General features: G+C 46.6%; 2 protein-coding genes across 11 annotated transcripts in view; both read right to left on the reverse strand.

The window, feature by feature from the left end:
* The window catches only part of Fak (protein tyrosine kinase 2 Fak), a 216,925-nt gene that overhangs the window by 158,015 nt on the left and 37,647 nt on the right, over window positions 1-21,263 (reverse strand). The window contains exons 1-2 of one of the 7 annotated variants that reach the window (XM_071693197.1): window positions 18,212-18,303; window positions 10,213-11,179 (exon numbers count right to left, since the gene is read on the reverse strand). The exons of the other annotated variants lie outside the window; for them this stretch is intronic. Of the exons in view, the coding sequence (XP_071549298.1) occupies window positions 10,213-10,814 (602 nt within the window). The 5' untranslated portion in view covers window positions 10,815-11,179; window positions 18,212-18,303. Of the gene's footprint in view, window positions 1-10,212; window positions 11,180-18,211; window positions 18,304-21,263 lie in introns of those variants that run through there. 7 annotated transcript variants of the gene reach the window in all.
* Window positions 7,322-21,263, reverse strand: part of LOC139765587 (uncharacterized) — a 106,538-nt gene continuing 92,596 nt past the window's right edge. For 3 of the 4 annotated variants that reach the window (XM_071693213.1, XM_071693211.1, XM_071693209.1), the window contains one exon: window positions 7,322-8,935. In XM_071693213.1, coding sequence (XP_071549314.1) covers window positions 7,793-8,914 — 1,122 coding nt within the window. In that variant the 5' untranslated portion in view covers window positions 8,915-8,935 and the 3' untranslated portion in view covers window positions 7,322-7,792. The remainder of the gene's footprint in view (window positions 8,936-21,263) is intronic. The other variant, XM_071693212.1, reaches the window with a different exon arrangement.

A 21,263-nucleotide genomic window follows, 5' to 3' on the forward strand; every position in this document is an offset into this window, starting at 1 on the left:
GGATTATATGATCACAACCTTTTCAGTTTTAAACCAGCTTAATGACGCAGACACTGACCACTTCTTCGAAAGATGCAAGGACAGTACAACTAAACATAATCTTAAATTAAGCAAGAAACTTGCTAGACTAGATGGAAAGAAGTTCCTTTATGGTAAAAGTTTTGGATGAATGGAATAAATCGAGTTATAAGGCAGTGAATGTGTACGGTCTTCTGTTCATCAAGTTGTATGATAATGGAGAATGTTCAAGGAATGTACTCACACAACACTAGACAGGTATTTAACATGACACACACACTTTTCCATACATGAAAGTTGTTCCTGATCTACAATACGCGAAGGAGTAAACAAATACGTGGAGTAAACCAATACGTGAAGTAGTAAACAAATATGTGAAGAGTAAATAAGTACGTGAAGGAGTAAACACATACGTGAAGGAGTAAACACATACATGAAGGAGTAAACACATACGTGAAGGAGTACACACATACGTGAAGGAGTACACACATACGTGAAGGAGTACACACATACGTGAAGGAGTAAACACTGAAAAAAAAAGAAGTGTAGAGCGAAGGCGAGAACCTCAAGGAAGCTGATGATGTGGTACTTGGAGGAGGAGAGGCCAGTAATGTGGCCACAATGTACGTTAATGTCACGGCACTCAGACGGCTGTGTGTGTGTGTGTGTGTGTGTGTGTGTGTGTGTGTGTGTGTGTCAGACTTCAGTTGATAACACGAACCTTGCAGTTCATTCGAAGTAATTCACCCGAGAGAGAGAGAGAGAGAGAGAGAGAGAGAGAGAGAGAGAGAGAGAGAGAGAGAGAGAGAGAGAGAGAGAGAGACGTCGACTCACCCATCTCTCTCACATTCGTATCTCTCTCTCTCTCTCTCTTGCACTTTCTTTCCTTTCTGTCTCCCTCTTTAACGCTTTTACTTCGTACCTCTCTCTCTCTCTCTCCTCTCTCTCTCTCTCTCTCTCTCTCTCTCTCTCTCTCTCTCTCTCTCTCTCTCTCTCCCTGGCTAGACACCAGGGCCGCAGACTCCTCAGTAAAAACTAGTGAGTGAACTTATGGGTGGGTGAGTCTTCTGGGAACACGACAGTAACGGCATTAAGGCCGCCACCAGCTGCCCCAACACGCTCGCCTCCAGTCAGTGCTATACAACATTTACTCTAATTTTCTATTTAAAATAATATAGAAATATATACATGTCACGCCATATTATGTTATTTTTCAATACAAATAATTCTAAATGTACATAAATCACATGCAAAAATGGTGTAAATTAAGTTGCACAGCGAGATTGTACAATGATGAACATTTGCTGTACAAGACGAGATGTGTTTGACACACACACACACACACACAATCTTTCCCTCCTCCTGCAAGGCAAAACCACAGCGAGTGGAGACTACTACAAGGTCGGAATCCTGCAACACTTGTGCCAGCGGACCGACTTTATCACCCCTAGCCTGGCGAGGGCTGCACCAGTGGAACGTGTGAGTGGCAGTCTTCCTTCAACTGACCAGACATGAACAACATGCTGAGCTGTGATGTTCCCTACCACTCCACCACACTGATGAACAACATGCTGAGCTGTGATGTTCCCTTCCACTCCACCACACTGATGAACAACATGCTGAGCTGTGATGTTCCCTTCCACTCCACCACACTGATGAACAACATGCTGAGCTGTGATGTTCCCTTCCACTCCACCACACTGATGAACAACATGCTGAGCTGTGATGTTCCCTACCACTCCACCACACTGATGAACAACATGCTGAGCTGTGATGTTCCCTTCCACTCCACCACACTGATGAACAACATGCTGAGCTGTGATGTTCCCTACCACTCCACCACACTGATGAACAACATGCTGAGCTGTGATGTTCCCTTCCACTCCACCACACTGATCACATCATCAACACCAACTTCCTCTTTAATGTGACCCACATCAACAATCAAAAAAGAAAACGTAGAATTACATCACAGCTTTATTATATAATGCTTTAACGTCTACAATGCATCACAGAACCAAATTATGAGTTCTTTGATGTATACAAAGAACCAATTCATGAGTTCTTCAGTCAACACAAAGCATCAAAGCGCGCGAGTCAAAAGTGTTTTGATTAACACAAGAAAGGTGTTACCTACACAGGGGTATGGCAGGAAATACCATTCATATAATATTAACACAAGAAAGGTGTTACCTACAGGGTATGGCAGGAAATACCATTCATATAATATTAAACACTTCAGTGTTACGTTTCATGGCTAAAGGTGCCACCTTCTTCAAGTTATGAGCCAGATTAACTTCTATTATAAACCATTTAGTAAAAGCCATAAATTTCATATTTAAGTTAAGGTTGTTAAACCACTCAATTCTTTAAGTGCAGAGACACTAATGTATAAAGTATTATAAGTATCTGATGTTGAGCCAGCAAGTTATGAACCAAGGTTACGTTGTAGGTTATAGTGACTCCCGACCACGAACGGGCAGGTTATAGTGACACCCGACCACGGACGGGCAGGTTATAGTGACTTCCGACCACGGACGGGCAGGTTATAGTGACTCCCGACCACGGACGGGCAGGTTATAGCGACTCCCGACCACGGACGGGCAGGTTATAGTGACACCCGACCACGGACGGGCAGGTTATAGTGACTCCCGACCACGAACGGGCAGGTTATAGTGACACCCGACCATGGACGGACAGGTTATAGTGACTCCCGACCACGGACGGGCAGGTTATAGTGACTTCCGACCACGGACGGGCAGGTTATAGTGACTCCCGACCACGGACGGGCAGGTTATAGCGACTCCCGACCACGGACGGGCAGGTTATAGTGACACCCGACCACGGACGGGCAGGTTATAGCGACTCCCAACCATGGACGGGCAGGTTACAGTGACTCCCGACCACGGACGGGCAGGTTATAGTGACTCCCGACCACGGACGGACAGGTTATAGTGACTCCCGACCACGGACGGACGGCTTGAGTGGAGAGTGAGCGATGGTAGACAGGCGACACAAGACCAACATCAGGGAACATGTAACAATGCCAACCACTGGTAGTTCCGTGTCAGTCACTAGGCCAGCGTGTACACTACGCTCACACAACGAAGTACACTGTACTCTCTCTCTCTCTCTCTCTCTCTCTCTCTCTCTCTCTCTCTCTCTCTCTCTCTCTCTCTCTCTCTCTCTCTCACAGTAAAGGAGGTGGATACACGTGTGTGTAGAGCAGAGGCAAGTGTCTGGTGAGGTACGGTCAAGGAAGTGATTTAAAGTACTGTTCTGGTCAGTCCCTCCTGATCCTGATATATAAACAAATATATTGTTGCTGTTGTTGTATTATAAGGAAGATCATAATTACTCTAATCTCCTTATCTTCAGTGTAAAACGACATACATTCGCTCACAATATCTCTCTGATGACTGGCCTATGGCGCCAACCTTCTTTGCGACATTCGTCACTGTACACACGTTACACCACTGCCCACAGACATGGCTACTAACCCTACGTGTTTGTGACGAATACCTAGGCCCACCTCGCCTGACTCAGGTTCGTCGAGAGCCCGTAATGTGTTCCCAAGCGTTAACGTATGACCTGGCAAAACAGAATGATCAGACCCTCGATTTCAACTGTACGACCCTTCGATATCATGACCTAGCTTTTGACTCCACCCATATGGGTCAGGTCAAAGGTCACGCCATCCTACCCAAGGGTCGCACCAAGGTGGTAAAGAGGATTTAAGTAACCCAACTGTGTTCTTCCTTGAGTGTGTGGTGCCAGCGCGTGAGGAAGACCTCATTACTGCCATGATGTGAGGAAGACACCACATGCTTCACAAACTCTAAACCTAACATCAAAACAAACGACTCCTGCCCTCCCCGCGGCTATCGTCGACATGGATCACCTCCTCACACAGATGGCTTAAGCTCAACGACAGATACCAAACCCAACACTCAACGTAGCCATGCAGCTTGATCAACTGAAGAAGACGTGCTTAATATCTGGCGTCGGTCACACCCCACAACAAAAGCCTCCACAAGTGGTAAAGATACTGAAAGAAAAGATGGAGCGAAAAAGGGGTTGTCAGAGGCCATCGCCAACATCAACAAAGTTGACCAGATCAACAGAAACAGTTAAGTATTAAACTCCACCGCTACTAAGGACAGATTAATGTTGGAGAGGCACTGATCTCCTCCACGGCCCGGACAGTGCTGGAGAGACACATCTTCCTCATCAAGATCTGAGAAGTACTGAAGACAATCATCTCCCAAGTGCTTGAATACTGTTGCTGAGACACCTCCCCCATCAAGGCTCGGGAAGTGTTGGAGAGAGTTACATCCTCCACCACAGTATGGGTAACGTTGGAGAGATATCTCCCTCACTCCGGGTTGTGTTGGAAAGAGTTACATTCTCTACCATGGGCCTGGTCGTGTTGGAGAGACTTATCTCCCACACTACGCACGAACAGTGCTGAAGAAGCGCTGATATCCCCTACCGAGGGTTGGCCAGTGTTGGAGAGCTATCTCCCCCACCAAGTACTGGCCAGTGCTGAGAGAAACACATCTCCCTAACAAGGACCGGCAGTTGGGGCATATTCAACTCCCATCATGAGGCAAGTAATGGTGGAGAGAAAGTTTTCTCCCCAACAAGACACTGAAATTGCTGAAGGATAATGATCTCTCCACCATGATCATGAAAGCAATGGAGAGACCATTCTCTTGCCCAACATGACCCAATCAGTGTTGGAGAGACAGCTATCTCCTCCACCATGGCTACAGCAATGTTGGAGGGCCAGTTATCTCCCCCATGACCTGGGCGGCCGACACACGGCTGATAACACTTATCAGCTGAGTGCCACTTTAGACCAACTGTTGACAACAGGTAATTTAATCAACCACATTATGTTTAACAACTGTCCCAGGATAGTTGGGGTCATTTCGACTCATTTGTTGTTTATTGGTAATTACAAAGTAAATGACTCACGTAAGATGGTTTTAAACACTGAGATCATCATTAATAATTGTCTAACCACAGTTTAATTAATACCAGTAAACTTGACGGTCATTTGGACCTAGTTCAATCACTCCTAATAATATTAACGATCGTCTTCACCAATCCTACCTAATCACTAGTCGTAAGCTGGACCATCGTCTGCACCTGGCTAATCCTCCTGACCAATATGATATGACCCTGGAGCATGTTTGCTTGACCTCTGACCTGACCCGAAGGTACCATAACTGGGGGAGTCTGTTGTGTGGTAAGGTGATGCCACGGGCAGTGTAAGGCGACCTCAGTGGTAGTGTGAGGCGACACAGAGAGATGGCGCTGGACTACACACACGTCTCCCTGGAGAGCTGTTTCTCTCTGCAAAACATCATCACAAAGTAAATGGTTAACTTCTTCCAGAACACTACACCAGTGAGGGAGAGCGTGGTGTGTCAGGGATGTTAAGTCGTGTGTAACGACCTGCCTAGATTTCAACGAGAATGTTAGGTTTGTAGGTGGACTGCCTGAAAGCATTTGACACTACGATACAGGAGGCTGGCAGAGAAGATGGATCTCCAGGAAGCAATATGGGCGAGACTCTTTTGATAAACAGATTATCTTACAACCCCTAACGCCAACAGCAGTTACCCTCGAAACCTAATCATCAGGGACGAACACGCAGTAAAAAGGATCAATACAGCGTCATCGACCCATGCATCCGGTCAACACTCACTCTCATCCTACTGCTGCTGCTGCTGCTGCTGTCCTCAACCTCTGTCTTATCATAAGGTCACGCCTACGTACAACTGTCTGTGTTCATCCCCATCTAAACCTACGACTCATCTGTCTGTTCGCCTGTACGTACAATCATCGCCGTATGTGTCATCACTGTCTACACCCAGCATCTTATCTGTTTGTTTGTCCGTCAATAAAATCATTTCTGTATCAGACAGTTCTATGCTCATCTCGACCCTCACATCTCATCCGTCTAACCATGTGTGTGTGTGTGTGTGTGTGTGTGTGTGTGTGTGTGTGTGTGTGTGTGTGTGTGTGTGTGTGTGTGTGCCTCTATGTTTTTTACAAGACATTTTCGTCTGAAGGGATAATGAACTAAAACTCTCAAGAGTCCAAGACAACATGACATAATGTCCACCTTTGCCAACCCGAGACCCAAGACACTTAACACACTTCTAAAAACACACTTGACCACAGGAAACACATTCAACTATACGTAAGCACAGAACCATCTCAACTGAGATCACTGTACAACACTGCAAGACACGCTTTTATATGCAGTCTGCTTAAAATGAGATACAATTACACAATTTCTGACACATATACACTATGCATTCAACACTAGATACAGAACAGTTAACGTTTGAAACACTCAACAAAATACAATACAATACAATATCTACAACTACAAAACACAATATCTAGACAACAGTAGAGAAACGCAATGAACGGAACTTGAAACATTTTAAATGAGTGAACAATACCTTAGCACAACAAGGGACTTCAAAACTAGCAAGACTGAAACCTGAATTATATCAATAAACACGACTGTGAACAGCATAACACGATGAACATGAATGAGAAGAGTGAACAAGACTGAGAACACTGCAATCATGATATATGTTGTTCTGGGGGGAGAGCAAGGGTGCAGGTGGTCAGTGTAGGAGCGGGGAGACACTTCCTCTACAGAGGATATCATGTTTAATGACAGTAATGTGTGTGTGGTGGGGGAACACTGTGGTGTGGGACGCGAGGGTACGTGGGAAGGACACATCTAATAATGGTTTATGACGAGGTTATGTGTCGGAGGAGCGTCACAGTAGCTCGAGCACCTCATCTTAGTGACAAGAAAGGGATAGTAAAGCGAATGGCACATCCCTACCCACCGCTCTACGTAGCCAAAGTATGAGCTCGTAAGTTCAATCAGGAAAATTTCTCTCGTTAAATAGTGTCGCAGGAATCACTAAGGAGGCTCAAACCTGACGAAATCTGTAACAAATCTATATGCTTCTCAAGCTGAAAGGTTTGTTTTGCTTTCTCATACACGAGTTCCAAAGATAAACTATATCATTATGTGTCTGCCTCTTACTGAGGTAGTCTGTTTGTTTGTTCTATAACTTCATAGTCGAGAAATTTCAGAGCACATCAGCATGCAGTCTCCATCCCTGTAATTTCATGTCTGTTTTTGTTTACTACATGTTAACCTTCCGTGAAGCACATCTTGAGTGTAACACTCTCAAAGTTATCTAGAACTCTGGACATTTCTTCGAGACCTTCCTGGAGAAAATGATAGAACTGGTGTTTATAAGGTTTATTTCCGAGTGATAAATAATGTAGCATTACTTTGCATTTGCCAAAAATGTAATCGTCTTACTACGTCATGTTTTAGAAAAGATATAAAAACCTTCTATGATATATCCTACTAATGAACAGAATATACTGTGATGAAGTTGTTTACACCAAAGCATAACAAACTAGAAAGTTGTATGGTAGTCGCCAGACTTGGACGACACATGAATGTGCAACGCTATAATGACACAAGAGTACGTGTAAACAGAGATAAGCAGAGGACTCTCAAATACCCCAAATAAACTTTACTATATCTTTATTACTAGAACAATCTGCCTTATGTGATTCCCATAATACGAGAAAAATAATCAAAAATGTTACCAATAAAAAAAAATAATGTCGGCCACGGGCATCTTAGAAAATGATGTACCGTTAATATCGTGCGTGAGTGTAGCACGAACAGGCCGGCGACAGCAGCACCCCCTCATCACAGAGCTGGTGCCGGGCCTTCGTCATCAAACGCGACGTTCACCAACCCACTATCCAAGTGGGCCTGTATGAGCGCCATGCAATGCACTTGTGTCCAGAAGTCGGTCAAGGAATCCATCGGCTGCTGACATGGGTCGTCCTCAGCTTCGACTACTTCAGAGGTGGGCTCCACAGGCGAGGGCATCTTCTGGATAATGTTGCGGAATGTGTCACTTGGGAGGTTGGCAGACCAAGCCAGCCCATGGAAGGCTTCTGCATCTGTAACGTTTACGTTCTTGGTAATGACTCCTAGTTCTGTCAGGCACTTATAAATCACATGCTTTCTTGCCCTGGGCAAGCCCTTGTTCTGGCAGTATTCATAATAGTGGTAAAACAGGTCTGATGACAATACAGAGACCTCACTGGTGAGCGTTAGCACCAGATGCTCCTCGAAAAATATCCTGAAGTTTTGTAACCGTCTATATCTACCATCTTCTGACATGCTTGATCCATCTGAGGAAAGAATTCCACATTTCTCATCATCACAGGAGGGGCTTCCCTGCTGAGAGTCCTGCTTATACCTGAGCTTTGGTTTTGAGCGAGACACAGCGTCCACCTGATGAAGCAGCTTATCGCGGCAGGGGTTAAATGCCGCACGACTGAAATTCCCTAGCGTGGCGGGGACATCGCCATTTGCCAGGGGCAGTTTGGATCTTCTTTTATAGTAAGTGTGGTCACTCTGCACGTAACAAATACAGCTGTGCTGCCTGCAGGAGGTCGTAATTGGCCTGCTATAACGATATCTGTTCCATGGTTCTGATTCCTTGTCTTCCGAGGTAGCAAACCCTCCGTCTTCACGAGTGTTGGTGTCATCTGGAGGGTCCTTCTCCCAGGATAGACCCACGTAGGCGTACTTCTGGCCGATGCCCCTAACACCACTCACCCTGGTAGAGGCTCTGATACCCATTCGGGCCAGGAGACGTCCCATGAAAACAACAGATATGGGCTTCTTTTTCATGTGGCGGCAGTAATCTTTGTAGGCTCTATACAGATCCTGCCGCAGCACCAGATCCGCTGAGCATCTAGTGATCTCACAATTCAGGTACAGAAAAGTAAAGAATGATGATTCCTTCTTGGCCATCTTGTGTTCCTCATTCTGAAACTTGAATAGTTTATATTACTATTATCATCATTATCATTACTATCATCATTAACTTGTGTACGAGGCCGTGACCTAAGCTTGGATAATTTTCGGTCAGGTCAAAGGCTATCTTCACTACACACTAAGCTTCACCAACTTAAATCTACTCTACAACCTTATCCTCATTACACCCTTATCGTCACTATATCCTTAGGTTACCTACAACGTCAGTATCATTCTTCCTTCACTTATACATCATTAAACCTGTTGTTTTTTACTACATGGTATCTATACTTAAGCCTTGACCTTAACTGCACCATCTTGACCACATCCTTATCCTCACTATATTTGTATTCTCATTACCCTCGAGGGTCAGGTCAAAGTCTAGTTTCCCAGCACTCTCATAGTCATTACTAGTCATCTTGTACATCCTTTCCCTGCCGTGTACCCGTCATCTTTACTAAAACCCTTCATGGTTATGTCAAGGTTTACTCTCACAACACTCATGATCATCACAATCATCTTCACGGTACCCCTTATCTTCATCACAATCATCTTCACGGTACCCATTATCTTCATTACGCCCTTACGCGTCAGGTCATAAGCTATCTTCACTACATCCTCGTCTTCCCTACACAATTAGACTCACAAGCATAATCATAAATATATAATCGATCATTATTATCATCATCATCATTATAAGACCCAAGGTCAATATGGGACTCCAGCAGTTTCCAGGCTGCAGTCCAGTAAGTAGCATGAAAATGATGGACTCCTTAATATAGAGAAGTTCCTCGATGAGGCAGTAAACTCTCTCCTCACGTGTCATGATATAGCCTCCTCAAGGGTGACATTTCCAATCGTGGTGTAAACAGATGTGATCAGCGTCTGGTGTCAGCCGCCGCCACGACAAACTAAGCCTAGTCCTGCTGGCACTGTCTGCTCACAATGAACAATAATCAAGATATGAAGGAAGGAAGAAATCCCTAGATATAATGACCTAGTGATGATAATAGTCCAGCAAATAATGGGGAGCTACATATAGTGACGATGGTCCAGCATGGAACGGAAATGTGTACATACAGTCAGTCATGTTGGTACAGCAGAGGGCGGGCATAAGGTGTACACTCCTACCTATCCGTAGGGTATGGCGCGGGAGGTCGTGTGTTGCTAGACGTACTAACACATCCCAAGTCTCAAGCATTAAGAGGTAAACCACAGTTGAGGGGGACGGTATACATCAGCTGCTGTGGGAGGCGCGCGTCGTGGTGCGGGCAGATGCTGTGTCGGTAACTTACCTAACGAAGTAGAGCGGGAGGAGGAACGGCGCGGAGGACGGACTACCGTACCTCTGTACCGGGAGGCAGATAGTTGTACCATGCACCTGCAGCAGCTGCGTCCCACACTGGTGGCGCAGCGGCGGGGGTGAGGTGGGAGGCGTGTGAGGGTGTCCGGTGAGGAAGTGTGGCGGGGGGGTCGCACACACGCACGGACATACACCGTTGCGCTCCGCCTCAGGGATGGGGGGGTTGACGCACCCTCCACACGGGGGAGCAGAGCCCCCCCTCTGTACCATCCGGGGGACGGCAGAAGTGCTGCCGTGGTGCCAGGACGGGTTGCCACGACGCTCTGCTGCCACCGGGGAGTGACTAAACATGTGCACCGGCGGGGAGTTGCCATACATGTGCACCGGTGGGGAGATGCCGTGGCAGAAGCGATGCGGGAATTCGTCACGGTGGTGGCGTGGTATGGGAGAGGGGGAGGTGCTGTTGCCATTGATGCAGGGCGCTGTGTAGGCCTGAGCAGCGCGGCGCTGCGGCGGTGTCGGTGGTGACGACGGGGCAGAGAGCCGGCGGGCGGGCGGGTCTGCTGCCGGCAGGAGGTTGTCGTACAGATCCATAACACCGCCGCCAGTCCAACACGAGGAAACGAAAGCAGCAGCCAGCGGCCTCCTGGAGGGGCACCCAGACTCGCGCTAGGCCTGGTGGCACACCCTCGTGGCTCTCCCCATCATCATCTCCACCACCATCACCACCACTCTCTCCATCGCCATCCTGCACCCGCAGCGCCAACAATAACGCCAGCAGTCATCACCAACACTACAACACCATCAGTGACACTGGGTCCAACACTGTATTATGATGCTAATACTTCAGCCACCAGCACCACCTGACCATGTTCCTCAGCACAGTCTACCTCCACACATCACACACTGGACATCAGGATCTTACATGAAAATGTCTCACTGAAAAACCTTCTCCATAACTGTATAACAATTCAACTTTTAAACTTGCTTAACGTAATGTTGCAAAATGAAAATTCTGTTTGCTTGTTTTTTTATATTAGCAATACAAAAATATATATTCGAAAAAAAAGATATTATCTTTCGGCACGAATCTACCAGCGATTCATGATGGGGTAAAACATACATACCTCATAAATGTTTACCTCTACACACTTACTGGACAAAGTTCAAACCAATCGGAATCATCAGGTCTCGGAACCTGAACATTAAGACTTGCCTCACTCTCCTGCCCACAATGATGATGCTAGTTCTCTCTTCCTCTTCTACAGACATTACTCCAGCTTCAGCCTTGAATGTGGCTGCTTGTATCACTCCGCCGTTCGCTAGTGTCCGCAATACGCGACACTCCATTAGCGTGTAGCCAAGATAGGCCAGGGCGGACATTTCCTCCCTTAAACTGCAAAACTTTGCAACATCCTTAACATCTTCCCCAAGTCTTCACTAACATCTACCACCAGCTTTGCCATCTCCACAAAAACATTATTTTTCTACTCTTCTCCACCTGGACATGATTCCCTGCTGGCACGACACGTATGGAAGATTCTTAAACATTATATGTGAAATCGTTAAGCGCGGTCACGTGCAATAAAAGGTGAACATCATGTAAACGTCCGGACAGGATCTAAGACTGCACCAAAGTGTAAGTAATCGTCGTCACAACACCGTGGAATGCACGGTGTTCAACTCTAAGCCTCTGAACACGTACTACAAAACGCACCAGACCTGCCAAGAACTTTTAACAAAGGAATTAATACGAAGGATTTTAAAAAGTTAAAATAAAACATATTTGCAATTAAATCATTCAAAACATATCTTAACATGTTGTATTCCTTTCGGAAACCGAACAAATTAAACACGTCATAATCTCAGTAGACACACGCGAGTGTAGGAAGGGTCACACATCCTCTACATGCTGAGCATACCACACATAACTCCACAATACGAGCCACTGGTAATGTCGCCTGACACACCACACAACTCTGAAGCCTGATCTCATGCCACTAACTAACTACGCCAGTCAATCTTTGTGTCCGATACTCAGCCTTGCCAGATTAGAGAGAGAGAGAGAGAGAGAGAGAGAGAGAGAGAGAGAGAGAGAGAGAGAGAGAGAGAGAGAGAGAGAGAGAGAGAGAGAGAGAGAGAGAACTGTAGTATGAGACATATGGTCAGGTGACATAGCTTAGGTCTTGAGACCGTCGTTGAGTGTGGCAATACATGTGTCAGAGCCGAGCCTCACACACATTCACACACACACACACACATGCCAACATTTACCACCACTACATCAACGTCCACCAGCGCCGGTGCCAAGCAACACGGGACACCAACACAAAAACACAAGAATGCCCTCGAAATACAAGGACAGAAATAAACCACACTAAAAAAAAAACAGTGACAAGAAGTCAAGAAAAACGAATCAAACGATTTAATCCTGGCCCGGAAAATGGAAGGAAGGAAGAGAGAGATTTATAATGGGGTGACACGCGTCGGAATGAAAGATAAAAGAGGAACTGGGTCACGAATCCTTGTGTGTGGCGACATACAACGAATTCCTCTGCCATTATTAAGGTGGGAGGAAGGTGGGAACCTGGGCAGGACGGGCTTACATGTGTACAGCAGCAGTACACAACTTCCTCCCCAGGACGCTGGGGGATAAGGTGCAAACCCTCCAGACCATATGCAGAAGCTGGTAATAAAACACAAACATACGCACGAATGGAGGCTCACGACTGTACAACTCCCTCCTCGTCCAGTAAATATGGGTAATTCATTCATTCCACACAAGTGAGGGCCATACGTGCAGTGTGAGTGAGCGCGTATGGAACACCAGGAGCAGGTGTAATAACCTGATACGTTTATCTACAGTTATCTTTGCTGTGTATTACCCACAGAACTCGGAACGAGTCCAGGCTGTTGAGCTGGGTCGTTGGTCAACCCATCTGTTGGAAGCCGCAGGCCGCACGCTCACACATCTTACCACGGCCTCTCTGGTCCGGTAAACTTTGTAATTACGTATGGAGGACCTTCGTAAACGCCTACACTGCACATCCCACAGTGATTCTGATGTTTGCAGGTGAGGTGTTCTTCAGTCTTCGGCCCCAGATGGTCAGGGTATTTCATCCAGCGTTTACCACACCTGATTTGACGGACAATATGACACAGTGGCTTTACTGTGTCAAATCGGGCAATGAAACATCTTCGTCCACTTTCTAACTAAAGTTATGACTCGTGTGAGCGTCAGTGCGAGATATAAGACAGGAAACAAGGGGTGCAGAGTAAGGCATTATGGGTACTGTGTACCTACTGGAAATAGCTTTATTTACAACGTTGTTTATCAACATTGTTTATCCATTTTCTAAATGTACCGTATAATCCCAACTTGTGCACCACGTCATGTGCTATGACACACACCATGGTGACAACCGTCCAAGGTTCCTTCAAGGTTTGTGTACATCACATCAGCATTCTGTTTGTTCCCCAATGCCTCCACAAACTAAGCTCATGAGAGAAATCTCCATGTGTCTGACTCGACCACCAGACGCTAAATGTGCTGAGTGTGGCGACATCTGGGACCCAGGAAAGCAACCAACCAAGTGTAAACAAATCGTCAGCTGGGCCAGGCAGTGAGCCACGAGTCACTAGGTCCCGGGGCCACCCACGCTCCTCCGTCTCGTGTGTTCTGCTCATGATGTAGTCACGTTACTGACGCAACTACGTACTACGCATCACTCTCTCAGGTTGGTCGGGATACAACGTACAGCGAAAAATGTACCTCTACTTTACCAGGTGACATTATTCCTCTGTATTTTTATTATGATTTTTTTTCAGGTTAAATGAACTTTATTGGAAAAAGAGAATTTATGTGGACTGGGGAAAAAGTATTAGATGTAGGTAGATACAGGTGGTAAGCCAGGTATGCGCTACCTCCCAAACACTCGTGAATCACTCCACTGTGAGTGAGGAGGCAACACGTGAAATAATTGTGGTGCACCTGACACCAAGCAAGCAAGCAAGCACAGTGGCATTCTATCTCACACTTACAGACGTGACGCGGAATTACTTTTCCTTTTTTTTTTTAAACGTATCCGAATCAAGACCAACTCGGGTGAAAGAGGAAAGAGGGAGACAATGTGGAAATTAATCGTTGCTCCGCAGATGTGCGTGTGTATGTCGACCTAACTACCTTTCTCGGAAGAAGGAAGAACGAAAGAAGCGAGAGACTTCCACAGCTTACGTGGTCCATGACAAAAATGAGGCATAACAACGGTCAAGCCTCGTGTGGCCGGTCTCCGTACACAAAACTGTGGGAAGCAGCAGCCAGATGCTTGCCTCGGGTCCAAGTCTTGACGGTACAGGCACAGACACTCAAGGAGGCAGCACAAGTGAGAGCAACGGGGCGATCATTTGAAGGGTTACTGCCGTCTCCTTTCTTACGGATGGAGCGCACATAGACACGCTTGCAGGAAGAAGGAAAAGCATTGGCTTTCACACAAGGACGAAACAGGCGAACAAGAACAGTTGAGTATTTGAAGGAGGAAAATTACGTCTCCTTAACCTGGGTAACGTCAGCAGCAAGTCGGCCACCAGTGAAGGCATTGGAGAGTGAAACATGTGGTACAAGAAATACGAAACGAAGGCGATTGACGGAGAAACTTCTGGCATCTTTCACATGTAATCACTCGCCAATCTGCATCACACAGAGAGTTTCAGTTTCAGAGATGTAACACTATTCCATCAAGATAACGGAACACAAGAGGAACACCAAGAACGGAACACAAGAGGAACACCAAGAACGGAACACAAGAGGAACACCAAGAACGGAACACAAGAGGAACACCAAGAACGGAACACAAGAGGAACACCAAGAACGGAACACAAGAGGAACACCAAGAACGGAACACAAGAGGAACACCACAGAGGACAGTAGTTAAAGGCGTGACACAGTACCATCACGTCAGCGACAAATGCACGCGTTCCTCCAAGGTGACATCACGGTGATTATGGGCTACTAAAGTAACAGATGGTGGAGGAGGAGGAGGTTATGGTGGCAGGAGGAGGAGGAGGTTATGGTGGCAGGAGGAGGAGGAGGAGGTCATGGTGGAATACGGAGTCAGACAGTACTGATGGGGTGTCATTAAACATATGAAAGAATATACAAAAATAACCGCGTAGAAAAATTCACATAACCAAAAAAAGACAAAAAAATCTTACGACGTGCCACAGTATAAATCTTACAACGTGCCACAGTATAAATCTTACAACGTGCCACAGTATAAATCTTACAACTTGCCACAGTATAAATCTTACGACGTGCCACAGTATAAATCTTACAACGTGCCACAGTATAAATCTTACAACTTGCCACAGTATAAATCTTACAACGTGCCACAGTATAAATCTTACAACGTGCCACAGTATAAATCTTACAACGTGCCACAGTATAAATCTTACAACGTGCCACAGTATAAATCTTACAACGTGCCACAGTATAAATCTTACAACGTGCCACAGTATAAATCTTACAACGTGCCACAGTATAAATCTTACAACGTGCCACAGTATAAATCTTACGACGTGCCACAGTATAAATCTTACAACGTGCCACAGTATAAATCTTACAACGTGCCACAGTATAAATCTTACAACGTGCCACAGTATAAATCTTACAACGTGCCACAGTATAGATAATTTACTTTTTCTGTCTGTATATTGTTATTTACATCAGATGACTCTCTCTCCCTGGATACCCAGCAGGTGACACTTTCCCACCTAGCTACCCAGCAGGTGACTCTCTCCTACCTAGCTACCCAGCAGGTGACTCTCTCCTACCTAGCTACCCAGCAGGTGACTCTCTCCTACCTAGCTACCCAGCAGGTGACTCTCTCCTACCTAGCTACCCAGCAGGTGACTCTCTCCTACCTAGCTACCCAGCAGGTGACTCTCTCCCACCTAGCTACCCAGCAGGTGACTCTCTCTTACCTAGCTACCCAGCAGGTGACTCTCTCCTACCTAGCTACCCAGCAGGTGACCAGCTATTCGCGTCTCAGCCCTCAGCCGCAACATGTGGCCACCAACATTACACACCAGAGCAAGAATCTCTCCCAACGTTAGCCGGGCACACGTGACGCCTCCACCCTACTCTCCCCACACAGCTATCATCTCCCCCCATCATATACACACTGTACCACCTGTACACTATCATCTCCCCATCATGTACACACTGTACCACCTGTACACTATCATCTCCCCATCATGTACACACTGTACCACCTGTACACTATCATCTCCCATTACGTACACACTGTATCATGTGTACACTATCATCTCCCCATCATGTACACACTGTATCATGTGTACACTATCATCTCCCATTACGTACACACTGTATCATGTGTACACTATCATCTCCTCATCATGTACACACTGTATCATGTGTACACTATCATCTCCCATCATGTACACACTGTATCATGTGTACACTATCATCTCCCCATCATGTACACACTGTATCATGTGTACACTATCATCTCCCATTACGTACACACTGTATCATGTGTACACTATCATCTCCCATCATGTACACACTGTATCATGTGTACACTATCATCTCCCATCATGTACACACTGTATCATGTGTACACTATCATCTCCCATTACGTACACACTGTATCATGTGTACACTATCATCTCCCATCATGTACACACTGTATCATGTGTACACTATCATCTCCCCATCATGTACACACTGTATCACGTGTACACTCTTAATCGTATGTATGCAACACCGCCTGGATCACGTAGAGACCTGACTGCGGATCAAACAGTCCTGCAAACATTACACTGAAACCGTCTGGAGCAGAGTCTGGTGCTCCAGCGACCACAGTTCACGTACACTGCACTGCAAACATTACACTGAAACCGTCTGGAGCAGAGTCTGGTGCTCCAGCGACCACAGTTCACGTACACTGCACTGGAGCAGTCAGGTGGGAAAGGTGAGTCTGAAGCTGAGAAGAGGTGGCAGTTCGTCAGGTCTCACACGAGGAAAGTCTGAAGCCAATGCGTCATACCAGAAATACGCAAAGCAAATCCATATAAACAAGTCTGCCTGGACATACGCAAGCCTAACTCGCCACCAACAGGCGCGCGTGTGTGTGTATGAACATATGTCGTGGCTGCTAACATGGACTGGCACAGGAGGGAGGAAGGCTGACCCAAAACACACCTCAGTTCTCCACCAGCACGTCCAGCACAGGTGAAAGGTCCTGTGACTCCCCCCCCTCCCCCCCAGCCACCACAGGTAGCTGCAGCAGACGTCATCTGATAACACCAAAAAGATCTTATCACTCCAAATCAACAAGGTTTTCTCCCTGGCAAAACAAACGTTCTCAAAACCACATCTCTACGTAACTTAAACCTTTTTGTATTTTTACCAGGCCCTGAACACACTCGGTTACCGTCTCGTGTGTGTGTGTGTGTGTGTGTGTGTGTGTGTGTTTTCGTCTGTGGTTTTAAGGTAAGATTGTTGCACGCCGTGGTGAGAATACAGTAATCCTGAACTGGTCATGTATCATGGGATTTACCATACCAACGGAACACGTAGATATCTTTTCACAAAGTGGATATCTATGCCATGTTAATCAACTGTTCACACATTAGACAGGTTTCCGTTCCCAGGGCCAGATGCAAGCACTGACAATCTACCTCCTGCCACCTGACACAACTTACAAGCATGGCAAATTGTGACTTCAATACACATGGCACCAAGTGGGTAGGTCGCAGGTCCACTTCACGACCACAACGAAAACTGTTTCGCAATTCCACTCTGGCGGTTGGAACACACTCGAGGAGAACAGAACCACCGGGGTCTTGTGGCGTCCACGTTTCTCTGTGGCACTCGAAACACGCTCGAGGGGGACCTGAGACACTCAAAGGGGGTGTTTGGAGCACAACGGAGCGCAGCCCCCTCTCTGGGGAGCAACACTGGTTTTTACGGCAGTCGAGGAGGAACAGTTGGTGTGAGTAGCGCGGCACGGTGGGGACAGACACTGCACCAGACGAGGGCGGCACTGGCACTGAGGTGAAGGCACTATGGCACCAGCCAGGAGACGGGCAGGGCAGGGCAGGGGGGGAGGGCAGCACCGGTGTTGGCAGTGGGCCGTAATTTGGCAGTGTGTCAAGGCTCGGCAAGGGGCGACCCGGCCCGGCGTACCGTGGATACACCACTGTTTGTGTTGGTGGCTCATCCTGTGCCACTCTCACTCCCAGACGTGTGCCACATGCTCGCCACTCTCACACATACACTCCCTCCACTGTCACACACACACACACACACACACACACACACACACCTGCCTGCCAACCGCTACACCTGCCCTCCCACCCTGACACTTGACGGACCTTCTATAATTACGTCAGCTCCAGGTGTGACGCCTGCTCTAAATACGTCTCCCAAGACTCCTCCTCTGAATGGTATAACACGATCATGTCCCCGACAACACTACACAAGGTCAAGAGTCTGTGATAACTGAATGCCAACTCGCCACTGTGTGAAGATAAAGGGTTGAAGATGTAATATAAGCGTGGACGAACACGTTATACAACAACTACCATCAGCTACTGTCACAAGTGAAGACAATCTATACGTTATCAACACGGCGGGATAAAATGTGATAGTCATTACCACACAACAACTGCTTGAAGAAAGATAAAATCATTAACGAGTATTCCAACTTCTTTCATATTTACAGATCAGAGACTAAAATCCTGGTTTTTGTTCTCAAAGGCCACAGTTCATACCCAAGGATCGTACCGTCGTACACCAGAGGTGAGGTTACAGGTATTGCTGACTCGGAGAGGATACGAACCTCTGCTGTGAACAATAAGAGGACACAAGTTATTGCTGCCACACACACCTGCTGGCTGGTCAGTCGTCCACACACCCTGCTGGCTGGTCAGTCGTCCACACACACCTGCTGGCTGGTCAGTCGTCCACACACACACAAGATCTCACGTGACTCACACACCAGGAAACTTCCAACTCAAATGATGATGAGAACATCCGTCAGGCACTTTACACCAAGCTGTTTACATGCTGCTTAAATATACACAATAATTCAAGCTACAATGTGATGAAGAGGATGCCCTAACACTCCAGTTACCAGTCATAATACATAGCATATATGTAACGAGATATGGCACATATATAACATCGTTACTATAATTTAAGCAGTTTTTTGCTTTATCTAATAACCAGAGGGAGTACTTCAAGCATCACTGGACGCAGGCACAAAACCGAACACCTTACATACTACCACATTAATCACCAACATACGCCATCGAATTCCATCCTGAATCAAAGCAAAACGGGACGTGAAGTTCGCCAGATTTAGCGGCAAAACAGCTTATATGGCAACACTGTGACACGGATCCTTGGCAGGACATTTTTGTTGTGTGCAAAGCTGTGATGCCAGGAAGGCCAAGCACTGACCAAGCCATGTTGCCATCATGCCTCCATCACCAACAACACGTGTCACACGACCATGATGGTCACACCTCCACCAACAACCCCCAACACTAAACATCTTCCCCACCTTCGCCAATCGAGGGATAACCACCGAAACCACTACTCCCACCGCCAGCCAACCACCAGGAGATCAGCCGCTCCACCACCAGGAGATCAGCCGCTCCACCACCAGGAGATCAGCCGCTCCACCACCAGGAGATCAGCCGCTCCACCACCGGGAGATCAGCTGCTCCACAACCAGATCAGCCGCTCCACCACCAGGAGATCAGCCGCTCCACCACCCGGAGATCAGCCGCTCCACCACCAGGAGATCAGCTGCTCCACCACCAGGAGAGGCAGCAGCAGCGTCAGAGGGCAAGGACAGAGGCCACCATCAAGGTAACGTGATCCTGCCAATGACGCAGATCTTGCCTGATAATGTCCAACCCTCACCCCTCCTCCTCCTCCTCCTCCTCATGACTACACCACTTCCTACCTCCCCACACACCCTACTGCAACGCGTACCTTCATACTTCCCTCCACAAACCCCATCAACCACGTCCCCCTTCAATTATTACGCCCTACCTCCCCGCTCTGAACCTTCCACACTCCACCCACCAACCCTAATCATTAACAATGCACAACCCGCATCAACTGTTCAACAATCTCGCCTGGGTAAAGAGGAAAATTCCCAAGAAGTCAAGAGATAAGAAGGAACCAAGGTCACAGCGAAACCTGAACACCAACTACTACAATTACTTTCACCCTGCTTTGTACAACATAAAACAGACCATCTTGTTTTAAAAGTTATATATAATAATAATAATAATAATAATAATAATAATAATAATAATAGTAATAATAATAATAATAATAATAATAATAATAATAATAATAATAATAATAATAATAACTGACTGACTACCTATCGTCTTCATGTTGGACTATGAGCACGTAGTGGCCGTACGTACAGCAGCGAGAGTGCAGCAGGTTCCTATGTATCTAATGTACATACTGAGTACTTTCCACGTGGCTAATGTACATGATGACTGCTATCACATATAATAATAAATACTGACTACGTTTCATGATCATGTGTAACAACTATGAGCGAGTTAGTCAGAGCTAACATCATCTACTGGTGAGTATACCAAGTTGATTATTAAGTACCGATCAATATTGGATTGGTTCATCAACATAATCATCATCAGCTGAGCGGAAGCAGCCTCCAACGTGGCTGTAAACAACCTGAGCCACAACGACATAAGTTGAATCATTTCATCAGGTTTTATGTGGCACAAGATAAACCATACACCTCTCACTATGGCCACCATCACCTTAGTTACAAAAGTCTGTACCACTTGACTGCGTAGTTCTGAGTGATGTTCTCTCTCTCTCTCTCTCTCTCTCTCTCTCTCTCTCTCTCTCTCTCTCTCTCTCTCTCTCTCTCTCTCTCTCTCTCTCTCTCCAGCACCAACTACTGGCAGAAATTTATAGCTAGGGACGTCCTCCACGGGTCTCCACGTCAACCGAGCCCCCTG

The sequence above is a fragment of the Panulirus ornatus genome, chromosome 55, assembly GCF_036320965.1.
Source record: "Panulirus ornatus isolate Po-2019 chromosome 55, ASM3632096v1, whole genome shotgun sequence".
Taxonomy (NCBI): Eukaryota; Metazoa; Arthropoda; class Malacostraca; order Decapoda; family Palinuridae; genus Panulirus; species Panulirus ornatus.